The sequence below is a fragment of the Pecten maximus genome, chromosome 13, assembly GCF_902652985.1.
Source record: "Pecten maximus chromosome 13, xPecMax1.1, whole genome shotgun sequence".
Lineage (NCBI taxonomy): Eukaryota > Metazoa > Mollusca > Bivalvia > Pectinida > Pectinidae > Pecten > Pecten maximus.
Window position 1 is genome coordinate 16,249,361 of NC_047027.1, and position 23,099 is coordinate 16,272,459.

General features: G+C 34.5%; 2 protein-coding genes across 5 annotated transcripts; both read right to left on the reverse strand.

Annotated features, from left to right (window-relative positions):
- Window positions 1-257: 257 nt before the first annotated feature.
- Window positions 258-10,869, reverse strand: LOC117341528. 2 transcript variants are annotated; one of them, XM_033903398.1, is made up of 9 exons: window positions 10,798-10,869; window positions 9,613-9,645; window positions 6,597-6,685; window positions 5,728-5,799; window positions 5,090-5,198; window positions 3,616-3,704; window positions 3,161-3,229; window positions 1,447-1,555; window positions 258-322 (listed from the first exon to the last, which is right to left on the reverse strand). In XM_033903398.1, the coding sequence occupies exons 1-9, from the start codon at window positions 10,805-10,807 to the stop codon at window positions 294-296; spliced, it is 609 nt and encodes a 202-aa protein (XP_033759289.1). In that variant the 5' UTR covers window positions 10,808-10,869; the 3' UTR covers window positions 258-293. The 2 variants fall into 2 exon arrangements, with proteins under 2 accessions (XP_033759289.1, XP_033759290.1); XM_033903399.1 differs by lacking the exons at window positions 9,613-9,645; window positions 10,798-10,869 and adding an exon at window positions 8,654-9,046.
- A 1,759-nt stretch (window positions 10,870-12,628) lies between these two features.
- LOC117341529 lies at window positions 12,629-19,827 on the reverse strand. Of its 3 annotated transcripts, XM_033903402.1 has the most exons (9): window positions 19,764-19,827; window positions 18,467-18,499; window positions 17,648-17,736; window positions 17,105-17,176; window positions 16,308-16,416; window positions 15,888-15,976; window positions 15,374-15,442; window positions 13,389-13,521; window positions 12,629-12,707 (listed from the first exon to the last, which is right to left on the reverse strand). In XM_033903402.1, the coding sequence occupies exons 1-9, from the start codon at window positions 19,771-19,773 to the stop codon at window positions 12,679-12,681; spliced, it is 633 nt and encodes a 210-aa protein (XP_033759293.1). In that variant the 5' UTR covers window positions 19,774-19,827; the 3' UTR covers window positions 12,629-12,678. The 3 variants fall into 3 exon arrangements, with proteins under 3 accessions (XP_033759293.1, XP_033759294.1, XP_033759291.1); XM_033903403.1 differs by lacking the exon at window positions 19,764-19,827 and having other exon boundaries at window positions 18,471-18,846; XM_033903400.1 differs by lacking the exons at window positions 18,467-18,499; window positions 19,764-19,827 and having other exon boundaries at window positions 17,648-18,454.
- Window positions 19,828-23,099: the final 3,272 nt, after the last annotated feature.

Consider the following 23,099-nt stretch of genomic DNA (forward strand, 5'->3'; position numbering starts at 1 on the left):
GTTAAATCACGTTACGTGCGACGCTGCGGTTGTACCTAATACACACCCATAAACAGATTTGATTTGAACTAAACATGTTAACCGGTAGCCAAATACTATATCTTAAACTACGTTATTGGACTGTTTCAACAGCTGTCCCTGATAAGACTGCAAAGGAAAACTGATATTTTCTATAACACGTAATGACACTATTAAAGTGGATACAGCTGTTGTATAAAATATACAAGCAAGGCCAATTGTTTATTTTCTTCTTTGTCTTTAATGTGAAGACACTGAACTCAAATACAACAGTGTTATCGCCCAAACATTTCTCGCGTCATATCTGAAAAAAAAATGTGCAACTATGAAACCTTTAACGATATACATTGCTATAGTTTTCACTATTTGTTATGATGAAAATAAGGTTACAACGGAAGTAATAAAAAATGACTGCTTTTGTTTTTTTGTAAGATATGTCGGCATTTAGTGTAAAATCTCACCTTATCGGTTCAAGGTCATTTATCGGAAACGTTATAATTCTGATAAGAACAACTTCTGATTGTTCAACATAGGTGTTAGTTATATGTTATATCGTCCTTCTTTATTTTTATTTCTTTTAACATCAACTAAGCGATTATTACGTTATGTCTACTTTTTGTTTTTTAAATGGTGGTTATATTAATCAGATCAGTAAGAAGGTAAAACTAATTCTTGATAAATGACTGGTTTCTTCCGTTCTCATTTTTCATATTTGAATTCAATAGGATGATGATGTAATTTTACTTGTGTGTAGTTATACAATTCAAACTATCTATTTTGCAACAAAAAGTCCAAACATCAAAATTATAACATATCATGATAAAGAATATTGTTTTCTGTGACTAGTACTGGAGATCAGTAATTCTAAACAACCCTCGCCTAGCCCACTTATAATTGAGCGGAAGGCTTTCTAAGCTTAAATATTATCGTAGTAAACCTGAAAAAACTTAGTCATCTGAAAACTGCACCAGTATTTATACTTTCTACTACTCTGCTAGTCTCTATCCGCTCAATTTCAAGTAATGTAAGTCGAGCTCAAGAAGGATGATATATATGCATATGTAACGAAGGTTTTACACGAAAAGAGTGCCCCGATTAGAGACGGGAGGTGACAACAGAGGTTTGTGTCGAATACATGTACAGGTGACGAACGACAAATACCGGTAATACTACCCCCCACCCCCCCTCCCAAAAAATGTGTTGATAAGTCGTTACATAAACGTTTAAGAAGCTTTCCAAACCATTTTAAAACTAGAGAAAGGACACCATTGCAACAAGACTCCCTATGGTTCTTGATAGCGGCGATAGTGCTGGGCAACAAAATAGATATATATGTTTATTTACCAGGATACTAATGTTCCATTAGACATTTCTCTCAGGATTGGATATGTATACTTTTATATATTACTATATGATAGGTATACCTACTTTGTGCCAGTTGAAAGCAATCGGCCTTGTTACATTCATCTCCAACACAACATGACGAACATATGGTTATAGCACTACGGCGACCATGTGCAGCGAATTCTGCACAAATCTGAAATATGAAAATGTCAATTTGATATCAAAAATAGTCATTTTTTGGGAAGAGGAGCCTCCTCTTACTCTTCAAACACTGTTTATGATAACAAGCAAGAGTTCTGTGTTTTAAGCAAATTGAAATTAAGATACAGTAGATCCTATTTGTCATTGTCAAATTTGGTTCAATTTTTGAACTTAATGATGTGTCATATGTAACGCTGTTTTAATGAAACATAGTATGTTGTCTTTTCGAAATAAACATCCGTAGATCCTGCGCTACATATATAGTTCCTTTACCTTATCCAATGCCCACGCCAGTTCCGTTGATAGGCAATTCTGGTTAAGCAATTACTGATTTTAACATAATTTTGTCAATCTGAATATGGCCATATTTACCAACTTCAGACGTTAACATTTGCCGAATGTAATACAAATCAATAGGGTGCCCTAGTTTTAATAATTGAATATCATATTGACAAGTATTGTTCGGTCCGTTCTGCTTCCTTGCGTAAATTGATGTTCGGTACACGCGTAGCGAAACGGAATTTCGAATTTTAAGTTTATTTCTCATATTAACTAGCTGAATTTGTATCAAAGTCACTTCCTTTCGCAAAATCTGTCATATTTCAGACAATTATCCTGACTGTATTGTCTTGGTTAATCAAAAGATATCTGTCCGGCCTTTTAATTATTGAAACCCTGTTAGTTTTGATATGGGTCTTCGTCATTTCTGTTTGCAAACTTCATATGATGTCATTGCCAAGATCTGACCACAAAAAATAAAATAGTAATAATCATCAATTTGGTTAATTGGTAGTCGTGTAAGTGATTTAAGATGATTCTGGTGACCATGAAAATTAATCAAGATGGTTGGAGTTTTGAAGTTTATCGTAGTCTTCCAGACTTCAGTCAATGAAGACACTAACAATGAATTCAGTCCCATTCAATATACGGAAGTATACAATTATATATACTGTGATATTGATCAGAAGGAAATATTTTGACCGAGCCAAAGCCTCATTCTGGTTTATATCACAGAATATTAACCCAGTAAAAGTCTATAATTGATTAATTATTTTTTAGGGCAATACAGAATCTGTTTTTAGCAGCACTGTTATTGACCAGATCTGCCAGGTAATATCGCTTTTTAACAATAGTCACGTGTAAGCGATTCGTCCAATGGCAGTAGGCATAAAAACACATTATATGATGAAAGCTGACATTCTTGTTACAAATATATTTATATACATTAGTATCATTATATTTGCCTGTATTACCTCTCATTCATTACATGACATGAATTCTCATTCTTGTGACACTCATATCGATATTATATTTACATATACATGTGTGCTATAATTATTTTATTTGATTGTATTACGAATCCCTTTGTCCATATGATGTCATGCCATACTATATTTATTTATTACATACTAGTAATCGGTTGTTAACTCTCTTTATACATACCTATCTACATCACAGCTAGATACGAAACGTTCTCATCTCATATTAATGAATGCATTCCTTGAGCAGTTTTGTAACGGTATATCAAATGATAGAATGATATATGTAGATTTATCTTTTTTCACGAAAATCAGAAATCAATGACACATGGACTCACATGTTTCTGTTCACATCCAAAGGAATATCGGAGAAATGCACCGTCTGCAGAAACGCTGTTACTACACACCTAAAAAACATTGCATTACAGTTTGTTTAAGTGAACTCGTAGTGACCACATTTTAAGTTCTGTCATGACATTGGTATTTAGAAATCTGGAACGAATACAAAAATGTATAAAAGGATAAAAATGAAGAAAGGGGTTGAAATATGAGCAACTCCGCTTCGTAGATTATGAAATTAATTGATGTTAAACTTCATGTCCCATTTCAACAGTTAATACATTTCTGGCCAATGTATTTATTATGTATATTTTGTGTGTATAAGCAATGCTTACCATTATGTATCGGAATAATTAATATAAGTCATTCCGATTAATTTTCTTTTAGAAGATCTTTTATATCAGCATATCAAAGATATAAAATACAAAATAAAGATATAAAAGTAAAGTTGTACCTCCGTGTCCTGACACGTGATACGTTGTGTACAGGAACCTGAGCTAGAAACACTGGCACAGTCCAGGCACCTATAGTTTGTCTCCGCAACTAAAATTATGACCAGGACCAACTTTGAATCAATATTTTCATTTTCATGGGAGGCGTGCCTCACATTATAGCATCAGCCAGGATTGGCTTTCATTGCGGAACCAATCGTTTGGCACCTCAAGCGGCTATCTCTGTAATCACGGCACAATACACAACTACCATTTTACTACAAGAAATATACATGTAGGTAGCATATAAAGCAATCAAGTACAAATAAGTTAAATTGTGACAATGTGCTGTCACATTTTCAACATATCAACAATTATCTGTGTTCTTGTTATTTCTGATATATGTATTTCTAAATTGAATTACATGTAAACGTAAGTGCACAGATTACGTCCTAAATGTAAAAATACATCGTAAATATTTGAAAAAGTTAACCTGTCATGTAAAACAATATTAACACAACCCTGTGAATAACACTACTATTTTATTACACAACAGTATAATTTACAGCTGTTTGTAGATCGGTATAATGATTAGTCTTTGTTAAAGCTATTCGATAGTTATTAGTTTCCGTGGAGTGGTTAAGTGGAAGTTTGAAACTTGGACTGTTAAGACCGCTTTATTCATCAGGATGGTTAAAGACATTATGCTCATCAGGACATTAAAACCAGTATTTACATCAGATTGCTTTGAACACTTAATAAGAAATGTTTAACTATTTAAGTGGAAGCTGGTTTTAAACAATAAGCAGTATTTCTAAACAACCTAAGTTGAATTTAAACACTTAAGTGGATATGCGAAACTACCTTAGTATAAGTGTGTTTTGAACTACAAGATGGTTAAAACCATTTTGTACAGCAGAATAGTTAAACCATTACACTGTGTGTCCATCAGGACTGAAAACCTTTTCGTCTAATTGGCTTAAAATACTACTACAAAAAATACTAAAAACCTCACTCTTGAATTTATATGTCAACAATCATGTTGACATCAGTTTACTTTCTATTCTTGCTTTACTTCAAATGTCACATTTTCATCTGAATAACGCCTCCCTCAGTACTGCCAGTACTTTGATTTGGTTGAACAGAAACCCCTGTAATCTGTTATAATGATTCGAAATTTTCAAAATTTTGAAAATAGTAGCCTTGACCTTGAACTAAAACTATGAAACTTGAATTTTCTAGATATTCTGCTGCTATATCATTGCATGAGGTTTGATTAAAATCCCTTAAGGAATGTGGTCTCTAGAGCGCTGACAAACAATGGTGTTACGTACATGCGTACAAGGCAGAGAAAGGGGAAACAACCTATAGTCACCCTAGTTTCACTGGAAGCGGACTAATACATACCGTTAACACATGAAAATTTTCGGAAACTTTCCAGACCAATATTTTACGTGTGAATCTCTATGGCAATTTTATCAATTATTATTAACTAACCTGATGGAGATCCACAAAGATGCTCCTGACATCCTGGTCCTGTACAACATTGTCCACATGGATCTGCACTTCTTTTACCGTGTGACACAACTTCCATGACTCTGCAAAGCTACATAAAATATCATTGCAACATTGAATCGTCAACATTCCCCCTCGCGATTCATGGAATATTTCGAAAGACAATAACTAACGAAATAAAACATGAATGTACTCCTTATTTAATTGTCAGACCTATTCGTTAATGGCATTATGTATGTTGATGATAATTGGAATTTTGCCAGCATAATGTGTCTTGCCGGATTCTAACCTGTTGGGTTTAATATCCTTTTATCATGAAGGTTATCATAAATGTCCCTTGAATGGTCCTTATTTAACTGTTTTAAAGACTTAACATCCCACACATTTATACCATAAACATCTGGTAGGCTTCAAACTCAGTTATCATAACGACTCCTAAAATAATTTCCTATTGTTTTTATCATTATTTTTAAATTGTATCTTAAAGAATCGGTTTCCTTTTGTATCGTCTTAAATATTAAGAAGATACCAATTTATGTAGAGCAAGCTGTACTTTCAATACATTAGATTTCGATTAACATTTTAAGCTAAGTACCCCTAAACCAAAATAAGAAACTCACTGCTTGGGTGCGGCATCCGGCATTGTACCGAGTTTGTGCTAGGCTGTTGATGAAGTTTTCTAGAAAACATTCCTAAAATAAAAATACCATCGAAATAATGCGTCTTAATTATCAAGGTCAACTTTGGTTTCTATAATGATGAAGGGTCTCAGACATTTGTAAGTGGCGGATTTCATGTAATTTCTCCTGTTTGGTTAAGTATCATTAATTCTGTGTCATTAGCAACTGCTTTTCGTAACCCCAAGAACACCAAAAAGGAAACGATCAATGTATCGTAATATCCGGGATAAATGTGTTATTTCTTTTTTCCCGGCCAACTTTTTTTTATTACTGTTCACGTTAAGGCGCCAAGGAGTAATAAGAAATGTAACAACTGTATGGCATTTCATTAGAATTATGTTCAAAATCCAATCTGTAGATTAATGATGTCGAAAATTCTATTTATTGTAATGAAGACCTTAATTTTTCACCATTTTTTTATCATAAGAGATTAAGTTGATGTACAGGTTTATGAGGAATCAACGTGGTTTGGAAGTTCAAAGCGTAAACAGATTTAAGACAAGGTAAATCAGTTCATATGACAAAAATTGATAGACCATTGATAGAAATATGGAATACTGAGACACTTACACCTAGATGAACCCAACAAAACACAGATATTAAATGTGAATTAAATTGAAAAAGTGAATACTTCTAATTTCCTGATTGCTTTGTAGAACATGTCCTGTTTATTTCTTTCAAACAATTTTGTACACAAGAAGAAAATCCCGAAACGTAAAGGAAATTGTACTTTTCTCTCAGTGTCGATACAACAAGGAATTACTAAGACACTAATCAATAAAATGCGATAAGAATATAATACACAGTACCTCACCAGCATTGCATGTTGTTGTGGTTTTCCGACAGGTGGCGATGTCAGCTGCATTATTACACAACCAACAATGGTCTACACAATGCACTGTGGATACCAATACATACATAGAAAGGACAGGAAATAAATTCTTTGTTTTCTTACTGCATATAAACTAACATTAACTTTACTTTAAGATATAATCATTATACCTCAAAATAAAAATTAAATGACATGAGAGTTACATATAATTTCTAGTATTGCAACCCTTACTGATACTTTATAAAGAAGTCTGTACTGCTTTTGATAATAAACAAAGTGTAATGATCACCAATGTTTATAGAAATGAAAAATCGGTGATATCAAATCTTGCATACTATTTAACTCTCAACCAGAAGGCATTCATACTGCCATGACATACAGCCTGATAATCTTACGGTAAATCGCTTTCTCGCACCTCGGACAGGGAAATCTCACGTGATACCCAGTGCTAGATTTTTCTATTTCGTCCGATCTGTCTGGTACCTTTACGTGAGTTTTGGCGGAATTTTAACCCATTCATGTATACATCCGCGCAAGTGACGTAATACTCTCGAATCGGTGAACAAGAGCACAAACCGCAATGCAGTATGTATACACACATAGATACATTGTATAATTGTTAAATTGTTGTCATATTTAATTTGCATACATATATATTGTATCAATAATGTTCCGTAATAGTAAAGTCGCATTCCAGATCATCAACTGATACATCAACATATGGTTACAGTACAGTTTGCACAACATAAAAAACAAACGTCATCATTTAATGACAACACATTTTTTATTACGTCACCACTTATCGATTATTCAGTTCGATAATCGTCTGCTCGATCGATCAAGAAAAGCATGAACTTCAGAGTTAGTGAAACTGTGCATGTTGGACAGAATGGAAAACGTGGTAAAAATTGTGTCTATTGAAAAACCCTAGGGACATATACAATGTACATATTATGTTATTCACTCCTTTGACGATGAGATGATCAGGTGTGCAAGGCACGAATTAATCAAGGCCCTGATGACCATTCAATCCTTAAAACTCTCCTCCTCAGCCAACAAGCGAGTCGTCCCAACCCCCGGGCCTATATATTGCTATACACTCCCAAGGTTACCCATGGTGGACCTGAGCCAAAAAATAAAACTCAGACATTCAACCCAAGATTTATAGCTACTACACCTGACGATGTAGACGATTTCATAACAGAAAATGAAAATGCGAGCACAAAAAGAAAGACATGTGGTCATGTAAAGCTGCTCCGAGATTTTTTATCAACACACGCAGAAACCTGTGAAATCTCAGATATTCCATATAGCGAGCTCGATCAACTTCTCGCTCAATTTTTCATGAGTGTCCGACAAAAAGGTGAGGAAAAGAGTACGAGCTAACAAGTCTCAGAGGAATGTTAGGAAGCTTCGAAAAGGTACTAAACAAAGGAAATACGGAGAAAGTTTGATAACATCTGGTTGTTTCTCAAAACCAAAGAACACATTAAAAAGCAAGAAAAAAATCTTAAAAAACAAGGCTTAGGAAACCAAACAAAAACCGCGGAAACTCTATGATGCTGGAAAACTGGGAGTTAATTCGCCCAATTCAATATTAAACACGTTGTGGTTCAACAACACTTTGCTGTTTGGAATGAGGGATGGGGCAACAGAGCATAGGGCTTTATGCTGGGGAGACATACACCATGTATACGATCCTGAATTGGAAAGAGAACACCTTGAGTATAATGAACGACAGACAAAGAACAGGACGGGGGCAGACATATCTTTGTTTAGAAAAAAACCCAGAGCATATGAACATTTGGAAAACCTCGAGAGATGTCCGGTTAAAATACATAAAACATATAAAGAAAAAAGGCCCTGTGACTTCTCCAGAAATGATCACCCATTCTACCTGGCCGCTAGTACAATAAAAAGTCCAACAATGTATGACCAGTGATTTTCGAAATGCCCTGTAGGTCGGAACAAATTGAAAAACCAAATGAAAACGATGACAATCAACGCAAATATAAAAGGTGAGAAACGACTTACAAACACTTCTGTCAGGAAACATCTATGTCAGAAACTCCTGGAAAACGACATCCCGGACACACAAGCCGTACAAATCACCGGACACAAAAATCCTAATTCACTAAACAATTACCGGGCAATGACGATTGCACAAAATCGTAACATTTTCTCCATGCTTTGTAACACTAATCCCAATGATGGAGGTCAGATCCGTGTCCCAAGCGTGTACCAACAATCAAACACATGTGCACAACAGACATCGGGACGGTCTGTTTTTACAGGAAGTGTAATAAATGGCGGTGTTTTCAATATCACAATTAACAACAATCCAATCATAAATCCGCCAAACAATCGTGGAGCGATAGAAATATGTGCATTCAAACTGTTTTTGTCATGTATTTAATTACTATGCATTGTTTGGTTGGTTGTTGTTTATTATTAAAATAATATGTACCGATTGATCATTGTTTTTGTTCTTTGATATAACCGAACTATATTTTTACGCGAAAGGACTGAATTCGAAGCGCAGATGAAGTGGTTAATCGGCTTTGAACCGGGAGGCCCCAGACGGGATACTCTTACACTCTAAACGCATATATAGATGGGTTGTTATTATACAACTAGATATATGTAAGAGGTGCGAGAAAAAAAATCTATTACCTGTAAGTGATCGAGATCGGGTTATCTTAGTCCGAGACTTAGATAACCCGATCTCGATCACTTACAGGTAATAGATTTTATCAATCTTGTTTCTTCAACTTCCTAAAGGATTCTTATTTTTCAAATTGAAATGATTTAGATTGTATATATATATATGATCGAAAACATACATGTATATATGTTAAGAGTTCGACATGGAGTTGAGTAGAGATGAGACACGATATGTCCAGAGAATTTAAAAAAGGTCGAGAAACTTATTTACGAAAAGCTGATATACACAGCCCTGCATCACATGTATATCATATATATGATTTACTTACCTACTGAAGTAGTGCATAGGAATATCAGAATTTCTAAAAACACAAATGAATTAAAAGACACATTAAGATTTAAGAGGGACGACATCGATGAATGTGATATTTTTAATTGTAAAAGCTGTTTAGTGCTATGTTAAAAGCCGTATCATAAAATAACACGGATTCACGGATTGTAGATTGTAAGTCGTCAGAAGTAGTATTTAATCATCGTTTAACATAGAATACCGAGAAAATAAAAGGAAAGATCCGTATTGTTAAAAATGGCACGTCAGCTCTTTAGTGCGTCCTAGACATAAACTAAGAGAACCTTGATCTACAGAGGGCCCCACGTTATTAACATCCACAAATAAGCAGATAAATCATATTCCTTCTCAAACCCTGCACGGGCGTGGGAACAATAGTTTTCTCAAAGTATATTAATGTAGATAACATATTCATGCCTTATTCACTATTTGTACTTGTTCCGTACCTATTTAAAGCGAAATTTTATTAAGGAAATGGGATGATAGAAATGTAATTAGTGTAAAATTACACATTCAGGAAGTGATCACAATATAATATAAGTTATTTCATCTGTTTATGTAGTTTATTAATCCAATACATGTATATACACTATGTACAAAATATGACATCCTAAAGTAGTGGTCAGCCTTGCGGCCAGCGGCCGGCTCGAGAGCCAAACCCAAGACTCCCTTTCAGCTATCTGTACAGGAATTAAATACACCGATTGACAATTTCCTATAACAGACAGTTACCTAATACCTATACATGGAACCCGTAGGCCACTAATCTCTTACATAACATGTCTGGTAAATTGTATGGCAGGTTACCAGCCTTTATACATGATTAAGTAGGTATATACTTTAGTTTAGTAGCTGACACAGTCTATCTCATAAATGGGCCAACATATTTAACTAAATTATATTTTTGAAATTATAAATAAAACTATTTTTCGGTACAAAAATAAACTTGAATGGAACATCACACCATTCTATGTAATGTATACGTAGCTAGGGCTACAACATCAACAGATGTTACTAACATTCAAAGGGAATATTTTTGTTCTCGAAATATATATTAAATGTTAGAATTTTATCATTGGAAACAATACCTTACAAAACATTTTGTCTTTATATCAATTGCAACAAAAAATGTCATTTAAAACACAGACAAAGAAAAACAACTTACGTCCGAACATTCTGGACGACTTCGAGTAAGTATGGGTCTCTCATACAGATAAGATAACAGAGTTTATAGGTATAGTTGTCCTACCTCAAGTTTACTTGCACATAAAGACTACTCTACTTAGCCACGATCTCGGTTGAAGCTACAGCTGAAAAGGTTTATCACAACGAACAAGTTTTCCTATAGATTTGATGTGTGCTGCTTCATTCATAGTACCCTCCATACAAATCTAGGTCACTACGACACCCTCCATACAAGTCTAGGTCACTACGACACCCTCCATACAAATCTAGGTCACTACGACACCCTCCATACAAATCTAGGTCACTACGACACCCTCCATACAAATCTAGGTCAACTCCGGGTTAAGTCACATTCAGAGCTGATACTTGCGGACAAATTAGAAGTTATATTTAAAATAGACAACACGCCAGGGTCATATAAAGATAAGGGACATAGGGAACATATTGGACACCAGCAGCCAGAGCCATATTATAACAAGTACGGGTGTCTAACATGACATCAAAAACAGTGTCATGTAAAGACGGCTATCTCGGAGACACCAATAACCAAGATCGTATAAAGAATGTATGGTTAGGTTTGAGGGTCACATTATCAACCAGGGCCATATTAGGACGGGCATCTATGAGGGCTCCAACAACCAAGGACATGTGGTGATGTGATGACGGGTGTCTAGCTGGCTTTAACCGTCATCATTAGAAAACGTTAGGAGAGATGTAAACAAATTGATACCAAAGGAAATAAATACATATTTTTGCATCAACAATAAAAGTTAATAAGTTTACATCTTGTTACTTAACAGATTAAATACCCACTGTACATCTCCTTACACAATTTACAACATCGTAACAACCACACCGCTACAGCTGTACCTATTACACACAGGTAACCAAACTCACCAAACTCACCAAACTCATTTTCAAGGAAAGTTCTCTCAAATTTAGTAAACTTCTTTTTTAGTAGTGGCAGACTATGTCCTGTTGTTATCTTATTATTTTTATTAGTGAACAAACCTTCAGTGACAGCTTTATCGTATCCTCCATTTGTTAGTTTGTATACTAGGATCATATCTCCTCTCAGTCTTCTGTGCCTTAGTGTTGGTAAGTTAATGATCTTTAATCTGTATTCATAACTAAGATATGTCATCCCCGGTATCTGCTTCGTTGCTCTCCTTTTTACGTTTCCTATCTCAATTTTTATCATTTTTGAGGTAGAAGTTCCAAACACAAGCCCCGTATTCAGGATGTGGTCGTATAAACAACATATTGTATTGTTATCTACGTACGTGTACATTTTTCAGATAGTTCCCTTATTTAGTATTTTTATTGATTGTGAATAAGATCACTGAAATTCCGGCTATGGTCTGTTATAATTCCCATGTCTTGTTCTTTTGTTACTTGGTCTAATATGGCCTCGACTCTTCGATTTTCCTCATCTTTATATAAATGTAACACCGCGATATTAGTTTTCCTCCTCTCGTGTATAACTTTGTATTTGTCGGGATGCGCTGCTACCACCTGCCTTAATGCACACCTATAACCAAACTTGATTGTACCTTAACCACGTTACATGTGCTGCGGAAGCTGTATTTAATGTACACCTCTAACCAAACTTGATTGTACCTTAACCACGTTACATGTGCTGCGAAAGCTCTATTTAATGCACACCTCTAACCAAACTTGATTTGCTTTTAACCACGTTATATGCGCTGCTGCAGATGTACTTAATACAAACTGTTACAGTATGAAATATGTGATGACACTACTAGACTAGATAAGTTTGCTGTTATATCAAAAACCAACAAAGCCCATTATTCATCTTCTGTGTTTTAATGTGAAGATACTGCCCTCAAGCGCGATAGTGTTATGGTCCAAACATTCCTGGCCTCATATCTGAAAAAAATAAATGTGACATTTTGTTCCTGGTTTACAATTTTTAACGATGAACGTTATTATAAAACAATTCTATCTTTTCAAAAAACGATGTGATATATGGCCGTTTTTGACGATAGAAATAGGATTGCAACTGGAGGAATACAATGAAATGAGTTTAAAGAAAAAATAAATAAATAAAAGAAGATTCATATGAAAGTGAAAGATATGTCGATATTTAGAGTATGAATTTACACAGTTTAACTTCTCGGCCTATGGTAATTTATCAGAGGAGTTAAGGTTCTGTTTAAACCAATTCATTATGTTGAACATGTAGGTTAAACTTGTATATGCAATAATTTTCAAGCGATTATTACATTATGTTTTCTCCTCTTTCCAATGCCGCTTGTATTATTCAAATCAGTACGACTGTGTGATTTTAATCGTTGATAAATTAACTTTTCTTTCGTTCTTATCTTACATAGTTGACTACAATGATGATTCAATTTTAATTGTGTGTGGTTATAAAATTTAAAAAGATCTGTTTTGTCACATTAAAATCAAAGACATCAGAATTAAATCACATCACCACAATAAGAATTGTTTTCTGCGACAAATACTTTGGGTCAACCATTTTATACAAACGTCAATTAACTGAACCATACCGAAGCTTAGATATTATTAAATGATATGTATACCTACCATGTCTCATTTGAAAGCAATCGCCCTTGTTGCATTCATCTCCTACACAGCATGAACTGCATAAGCCTACAGCCATGTCGTCTCTTCTTCCAGTGTGACTGCCTACCCCGAGAGCAAGAAATGCTTTACATTTCTGAAATGTGAAAACATTCAATTTTGATATTCAAAATATTAATTTGTGAGAGATCCTCATTTCATTTTTCTAAACACCATTTTTGATAATAAGCATGCAGATTTGGCCAAGATACACCTATCAGTATGATGCACAATACTTAAAAACAGGTAATGTTATTAACTTGAATTACATTTATCAAGCTTTTAATGTCTACATTTTGTATATATGACATATTCTGATTGAACGTTCTAGGAAAACTGGCAGTGCGCCAATATCCCGACGCCCATGATCTGCTCACCTATCTCTTTGAAATTAGATACGAGGTAAAACTAATACATTTGCAGAGAAAGTCAATTCTGGTTCATTAAATAATGTGATATTTTGTAGCATGCTTAGCGAACGACATGTTGATGAATTATTGTTAACAACAGTGGTGTGATAAACATGTCTTGATTGGGATAATCAGACGACCCCGTGTGAGGATTTTAAAAAAATCAGAAATATTGCGAAAACGTCATCACTTGAATATGTATCAAAGTCATTTCTTTTTGCAGTTTGTTTCAAGCTTCAACAAGTCATTAACTTCCTAGAAAGATAACTTGATTGTATGTTTTGGTTAATCAGAAGATGTCTCTCCGGTGTTTTAAATATTGAAACCCTGCTACTGTTGATAGGTCTAAGTAATGCCTGTGTACTACCCTTGTTTAATGTCTTCCCTAATCCGATCACCACACATTTTGATTCCATGCGCTTTCGTAACGAAAAGCATATGACTGCTAACAATTCGACGGATGTCATCGCAAAAATCATCCACTTGGTTAATTGGTTTAAGTTATTAGAGAAGAAAATTGATTCTGGTGACCATTAATTATGATCAAGATGACGGGGTTTTTGTAAATTCTTCAAGATCTCAGTCCAGAAAGACAATACAATGTGTTTAGGCCCATTCAATACATGGCAGACGTTCACAATCCTGTGACAATCATATCAATATCCTTGCAAAGGTTTGACTGCAGGATACATAGAATAAAAATAAAAGCACACAATATATAAACATTTTTAGGAAATACAATCAGATACAGTAACACTAGTATTTTTGGTAGTAGTTGAAATAACAACCACAAGCCCTTCGGTTGGTGTGGGCCGAAGGCGGTGGCTAGCGTGATATATACAAAGCCATGCTATATGATAGAACGCTAAGTGACCAACGGCCAAGACATCTAAATGCAATGGACGTTTCGTCCCAAAAAGATTGTGTATAGATTTAGCGTATACATAGAAACAGGTGAACGATATTGCATAAATACTTCATGCATTATTGTCTATGAAATGATAATGGATATATTAAATATATTGTGTAAAAAGTCTGAACCCTCAAAATATCCCGTAAAGAGTCAAATTTGCCTACGTCCCTGAAAGCAAAGTTATAAAAAAAAATCAGGACTGTACAAACAAAAAATTACGAGTGCTGAAATGGCACTATTGGATAAACAAGACTGTTGGGGTTGTCGAGAAAAGTCGACGACGGGAGGTGACTAAATCTGAAAATCGGTGACGGAGTGTAATGTAAAAATATATATATTACAATTATTATATTTGTCTGTATTAAGATGTCAATTACTAAGTTTGAAAACATAATAATCCCGCTGTCAATATGATGTCATTTCATAAAACATATTTAAACTATAGACTAGTATTCGGTTGTGAATCTTCTTTATATGCACACTTTTATATCACACCTGGATACGATATGGTCTCATCTCATATCAAAGAATGCATTACTCGAGCATTTTCGCTCGGTTTTACAAACGATGGAATGATGTTTACCACTTTCATTGAGAACGAGAAATTATTGGAGTCATAGACTTACATATGTATCTTCACATCCAAAGGAATATCGGAGTAGCCCACCGTCTACAAATATGTCGTTTTTACAAACCTAGTCAAAAAATCATTACATTAAAAGTTATTTTTATGAACTCCTCGGGACTTAATCTTTAGCTTTGGTATGAGAATGGAATTCGGAAATTTAAATCGAATACAAAAATGTATAAACTGTTAATGAAGAAAAAAGAGTAAGAATATGAACACTTCACTTCATAGATTATGATTGCTTACGAAATTAACAAATATTTAACTTTGTTAAATTTCAACAGTTTATAGATTCCTTGCTTATATATTTACAATATACACAAGCAATGTTTACCATTAGATATAAGATTAATTAGTTGGTCGCTTTTATTTATTTTCTTTCGGAATATCTTTTAGATCAGCATGTCAAAGGATACAATGTGATATAATAACATGTTATAGTTTATTGTTGTTATTGCGGTATAAAAAATCTACAATATTGGAATACACTGAAAATAAAAGAGAAGTTGTACCTCCGTGTCCTGACACGTAACACGTTCTGTACAGGAACTTGTGCTAGAAACACTGGCACAGTGTAGGCACCGATATCTTGATTCCGTACCTAAAATTGCGACCAGAACCAGCATCCGATAAATAATGTCATTTTATGTTTTAGCAGAATTTCCGGTTATATATGATATTCCCAATATGACGTCATCTAACTGAAGTATGCCAACACTTCTCTAAAGGAGATAACAATGATATTGTGTTATATTCAAAACCTAATAGTGAAATCATCAATCCCCAAGATCTACAAAGATGGAGGAAGACGTAGTTTATCCTCCTGATGTATTTCTAAAACAGTCAAAGAGTGAGAATTCCTTACGACCTGTTAAACATTCATACTTTTTATTACTAACACAATACATGCCCCAAAATTATAATTAACTTACTTAATGTTGATCCACATAGCTGTTCCTGACATCTTGGTCCTGTACAGCATTGTGAACATGGATCTAAACGTCTTTTCCGGTGTGACAGCGCTTCCATGGCTCTGCAAAACTGCGTCAAATATCATTGCATCATTAACACACACTCTCTCCCCCCCCCCCCCCCCCCCCCCCCCCCCCCCCCCGTTATACTTGCTCATTGTCCATATTTCGGAAGACTGACAGTAACTTACTTGAATTTACCTTTATCTTCAAGAAATATACTAGGATATCTTGTTGAATTAGTGATGTACGTTATCATAACATGCTTGATATTATGCTGTACGTCATTTGAAAAGGAAAACGATATACATCCATCACTTATAATAACCTTTCCTTGATGACAATATATATGGTGATGATAATTCTTTGGAACTTTGACAGCATAATAATGTGTCTTGTTGGATTCAAACCCCGTTGTTGTAATAGCATTTTATTCTGATTGTACTTAGTCAGATTGTCTCCGGAATGGTCCTATTGGTAGCAGACATAGTCATTACACTGGGGCTATTTTAAGGACTGAAAATCCCGTACATTTATACGAGAAACGCTGGTAGGCTTAAAACTCAGTTGATATAACGACTTTTTAAACAATATATTGATATTATTATCATTTTTTTCTTCTTTATCTTCATTTGTATCTTTATCAATATTAAGAAGACACAATTCTAAATGAAACAAAGTACAATTTCGAACACACACGATTTGGATTAATAAATTAAGCTAACCAACCTAACATCAAGGATAAGTAAGAAACTCACGTATTGGGAGCGACATCCGGCATTGTACCGAGTTTCTGCTAGGGTGTTCACGAATTTTTCTAGGAAACATTGCTAGAAGAATAAATCACATTAATCCTAATATGTGTACTTATTATCGAAGGCTTCTCTGAGTTTAAAAATCCTATGTATTATATCTCTATAGGTTGTTGATTTTCATATTTTCTCACCGAAGTTGTAAATACTTTTCATAACCTAAATAATACGAATAAGGGAACGATAAAATTTTAGTAATATCTGGGATATCTTTGTTATTTTGTTTTTCATATACCCAGCATACAATTTAAAGCGCCCAAAAATGAAAGAAATGTAACAGCTATATGACTTTTGATGATAATTTATGACTTCTTTTAGTGACAATTTATTACAAAATAAATTCAGTAGAATTATCACTACCTCATTCGAGAGATACCGTTAAAAATCAAGTGTATGATAAATCAAAGTGATCTAGAAACTTATAGCTTAACAGTCAAAAGAATAAGTAAATCAATTACTTATAAAGTGATAAAATATGATACACTGTACCTCACCAACATTGCATGTTGTTGTTGTGTTCCGACAGGTAGTGAGATCAGGTGCATTATCACATAGCCAACAATGGTCTATACAATGCACTGCGGACAGCAAGTAATACAAATCAATGGAGGGAAATGATAGGAAATACATTTTGTTGACTTACTACCATATATCTGACATCAACTTTTCTTTACAATCTAAATATCATACATTGAAATGAAAATTCAATTCGAAGGCTCAATTGTTACATACATATATGATAAATGGTGCCAATTCGTTAACAATGTGTCAGTTTATCATGATATGGCGATTGCATAACGCTGAAGTGTGTAAATACTAAATTGAAGTTATATAAATCTGTCAAAGTCAATCTGGCTGACATTAAATTGTTGACTTCTTTCTATTCATTAGTAATATTTTGATAATACAATTTATGTTTATTCGTTATGATAAATACAGTGCAATGGTCACTTTAATTTACGAAATTAAAAAATAAAAATTGAAATATTTTTGGTATAAAATCTTACATTCTTTCATCTCTCATCTAGATGGCATTCATATTGTCAATAAATAACAGCTGACAATCTTATGGTGAATCGATTTCTTTCAGATGAAAATACAGGCCAGTATAGGCCAATAACATAGTTGGAACACATATGTATCTATAGGCATGTAGATCAACAACTGTTATATATATATATGATGCCGTCACGATCGGTCAGGAAAACTTAAGAGATATATGTCAAGATACAACTTCTTTCACTATTCACGTTAAGTTATTAATCAAAGCCTACGTCAAAGAGTAATATAGAAATGTTATCTACTTACCTACCGGTGTAATACATACGATTGCCAGGATTTCTTAGAAACAAATGAATTTAAATTTATAATAAATTATTGCGATGATATAACATATTTTTGATTTTTTTTTTCAACTATAAAAGCTGTAGTGCTATGCAAAGAGCCTTGTCATAACATAACCTTGAATCTCGAATTGTAAGTCAACAGACGTACATTAGTAGAGATTGACATCCTGCTCTTTCAAGGGTGTCGCTAGGACAGGTGATCAGAAAAAAAGCCGTGATAAGAAAACAAAGCACGATTACTTAAGGATTGCATCTTGATTTGGTCGATTCCATGGGGTCATGAATTGAAATGCTCTTGAGACCAGTTCATGTTGAATTTGTCTAAAGAGCAACTCAATTCATGACCCCATGAAATCGACCAAATCAAGAGTCAATCCTTATATTTCAACTGTTTTTTTTTAAATAAAAAAGTCGGTCTAGATATTAATGTCTCGAAGCTTGTGCAAGTCCAAATGAGGGAAAGCCCGAGGAGTTCCGGATTGTGCATGTCTAGTCAATGTTTGTAACAACAATGTAGAAAAAGTGAAATCATTCCGCTGAAGGATTTTAACCTTGTATTCATACGCACTGATCAGTGTTAATCTGGTCAAATTCATGAGCAAATGAAACAGATTAAGGTTGGTAGTTTCATTGAGTCCAACTTGAGTAGGTATTGAAATATACAGGAAATAAAGTGAGTGATACACTTCCTAATTGTTAGAGAATTTTTATTTTGTTTAACGTCCTTTTAACAGCCAGGGTCATTTAAGGACGTGCCAAGTTTCGGAGGTTGGGAAAGCCGGAGAACCCGGAGAAAAACCACCGACATACGGCCAGTACCAGGCAACTGTCCCACGTAGGTTTCGAACTCGCAACCCAGAGGTGGAGGGCTAAGAGGGATACAGTGTCGGGACACCTTAACCACTCGGCCACCGCGGCCCCTAAACTCTTTACATAGCTCATCTTTCATAATTCTTCCAATTTATATAACATGTTTTTATCTTTATACAATATTTGTATTTGCCCATAACTATTAAAAGCGAAATTACATCAAGGACTCATTTAGAGTGATAAATGACTCATTCAGAAAGTGATCACTATAAACATGTATATAACAAATCAACATTCTACGCAATGTGGCTACAACACAAGCATATGTTACTAACATGAAAAAGAAATATTGTTTTTTTATGAAATCACGCACAGTAATTACCCCCATTTCGTCTTTTCATCAAATACAACAATATTTGTTATTTTAAAATCATAAAAGCACAACTTACGTATAAACATTCTGGACGACTTTGAGTAACTGTGGGTCGTTGAACCTGATTAGATAAGGATGAGTGTCCACAGTTAATGTAGTTCTAGCTATCACGTGTGACATATGTCCTTACTCATGATTTCGGTGGGAGCCATGGCTTTGAAAAATATCTATTTGTATTGATATACATATGTAGGTGTTGTAATGGAAACAGAGGGTCGTGGCGTATTTAATTCCATTTTCAAAGAATAACGTACCAGTAGTTGGTGTAAATCAAGATTCAGATTTCAAGAATAAGCGAGCCTTCGCCTCCATTTGTAAGAGTTCGGACTTTGTTATCTCAGATTTATTTCCAGATGCAGTTGTTTTATCGTTATAACTTTCGATATTTGGCGTGTTCTGTCTGTTACTTTGTACACTACTATCGGATCTTGAATGATTCAAAAATGTCTTCTTCAGCAAGAGAGGAATATACACTATTCGAGTCTGTCTAGGCATGTAAGATAACTTTAGATGTCCAAATTGAACGATATTGATGGTCCTCCGAGTGCAATCCATGGTTTTGAAATCGAGAGAAACGTTATAGAAGTTGGCCTGCCTGGCTTTCCTTCTGGCTCTGCAGGATATTAGGGAGACACAAAAAAGGGGGAAACCCTGTACTTCTAAACCCTGTACTTCTAGGGTGAATTATTACTTGATATACTACCATAACCAACACTGATTTATGTTAACCATATTACATGCGCTGCTGCAGCTATACTTAATACACACCCGTAACCAAAATTTATTTATTTTTACCACGTTGCATCCCGCATCACTGTTAATGTTGTCCTCCATTATATAATAACCTTGACTTCGACACTAATTTTCCTTGTCTTTATTACCTTATTTAAAATGTGGCACGTGCTCAATCACCATTTCAAATGAAAGTACACATTATCCACTGTATAACGACGACCCTCTCAGGTCACTCGCATATTTAGATTGGTCACGTGACTGGTAAATGTGGAAACATAAAGACCGTTATAGATTTTTGCAAAGTGCTAAATCATTTTTTTCAACGAGGTATCTTGACTCAATGCAAATGGGTAGATCAATATGAATCTTAAAAGTCCTATGCATCTGATTGATTTTAATGATTCCCTTAAAAAACCTTGATTTCTTGTCGGGGAAAGGTCCAACAGCGGCGAGTTTGGCTTATAATCCAGTTTGTCCCCTATTTATCACAGCAAAATTTATATAAATCAGTTGATATTCTATCCAAAAGTCTCATTTCATATTTTTTAAAGTTTGATACAAAGTTGCACTTTTGGAAAAACTACCATCAATATTAATGTCCATGTCCCGGTATTGGAACTCTTCGGTCTTTTTAGTGTATAAAGGCGGCATAGAAACAATCAAACATCACTACACCAACGCAACGAATCGGGGAGTTTACGCTAATTACACAAAGTCCTTTTGATCGCGAAAAAATTTCGCCTCGTGCATTATTTTGATATCAATTTTCATAATCTGGAAATACAAACGAAGGCGTATCGATCGCGAAAATTACCCCAACGCGTACAATTTACATATCGAAATCGCGAAATTAACCCCCCGCTAAAATAACCAAGTTTACAGTATTCATATTCAAAGTGCAAGGTGAGCAGGTTATGGACGTTGGGATACTGACACACTCCCGATTTCCCGAGCAAGTTCAACCTCGGTATTTCCATATTTAAACAAAAAACAGGATTTCTTGAATATGTATTAAAAGTAATTTCTTTTTTTCAAAATATTTCAGGCTTCAACTCCATAACCTGCCAGACAAATAACTTGATTGTACATCTTGGTTCATCAAAAAATGTCTTTCCGGTGTTTTAATTACTGCCATACTGTTACCTTTAATATGAGTCCAAGTCATTTCTGTTTGCAAGCCTAGTTTGTTGTCGTCTGAGCACCAAACATTTGGATTTTAGGTGTTTTAGTAATCATCGATCATGTAATTGCTAACATTTGGTTTTCAAATGAGTTTATCGAATGCTATTGCAATAATCACTCATTTGGTTAATTGGAAGTCGATGAAGTGATTTAAGAAGATTGATCAAGATCATTGGATAGTTTGCTTTTGTTTAACTCTTCTATACTTCTGTCCAAGAATACAAATACAATGCATTTAGGCCCATTCTTAAAACGGCATAAGCTCATATTTTATGGGAAAATCATATTCATTAAATAATTATATTTGTCTGTATTACGAAGCTGGACAATCTTAATGACTATTCCATTTGTCCATATAATGTCAACTTATTCAATCTACACACGGTGTAACATTTCCATGTTCAATGGACCACCGTGCATATCTGCATCGCAGCTGCATATAAATGAATACATTACTCGAGCATTTTCGTAACGGTTTTAGTAACTATAGAACAATACCTGGAGATTTCCTTTTTAATAAAAAAATTATTGAGAAATGGACTCACATGTTTCGACTCACATCCGAAGGAATATCGGAGTAACCCATTGATTACATAAATCCGGTTTGCACACACCTAAAAATATTCACTACATTAGAATTCTTGGAAATTTAAAACGTCAGAATATAAAGAATGTATAAAAAAGTAAATGAAGAAAAAAAATTTGAATATGAGCACATCCTTACGTAATGAACTAATGTTAATAGAGATGCCAAATTTCAACAGTTTATAAAGTTCTGGCCAAAGTATCTACTATTCAAATAAGCAATGTTCACCATTAGCTATTAGAATAATTTGTTTGTCTTTCTGATTAATGTTCTTTTATGAAATCTTTTAAATCAGCGTATTAAAGATATAACATACGATACAATAACACATATACTTTAGGAGGTCTTTTATATTTTAATACAACAAAATGTAAAGGGGAAGTTGTACCTCCGTTTCCTGACAAGTAACACGTTGTGTACATGAACTTTCGCCTGAAACATAGTCACAATGCCGGCAGCTATAGGTTGATTCCGTGCCTAAAATTGCGACCAGAACAAACATTGAATAGATATGATCGAGCAGAGTTCTATGTAATCTGTGGTTTTCATTCGATATTTGTCATCATGACGTCTCTTTAACTGTATAACGTTAACTGTATCATGACACTTTTAAGGCGGTGTGATCAATGATATTGCGTTATGTTCTGCAGAACCTAATGATGAAAGAATCGACACTCCAAATCTAAGAGAGCGGATAAAGAGGTTGACTCTGGTGGCTTTTAATCAAGCAATTCTTAAACGTTCTGAGCGGGAAAATGCCTAAATGCATGTGCCCTACCGGCCCCACCGAAGATAGTAACTGTAACCTTGACCTAAAACAACGAAACGTATATCTGTCCGGGATAATCT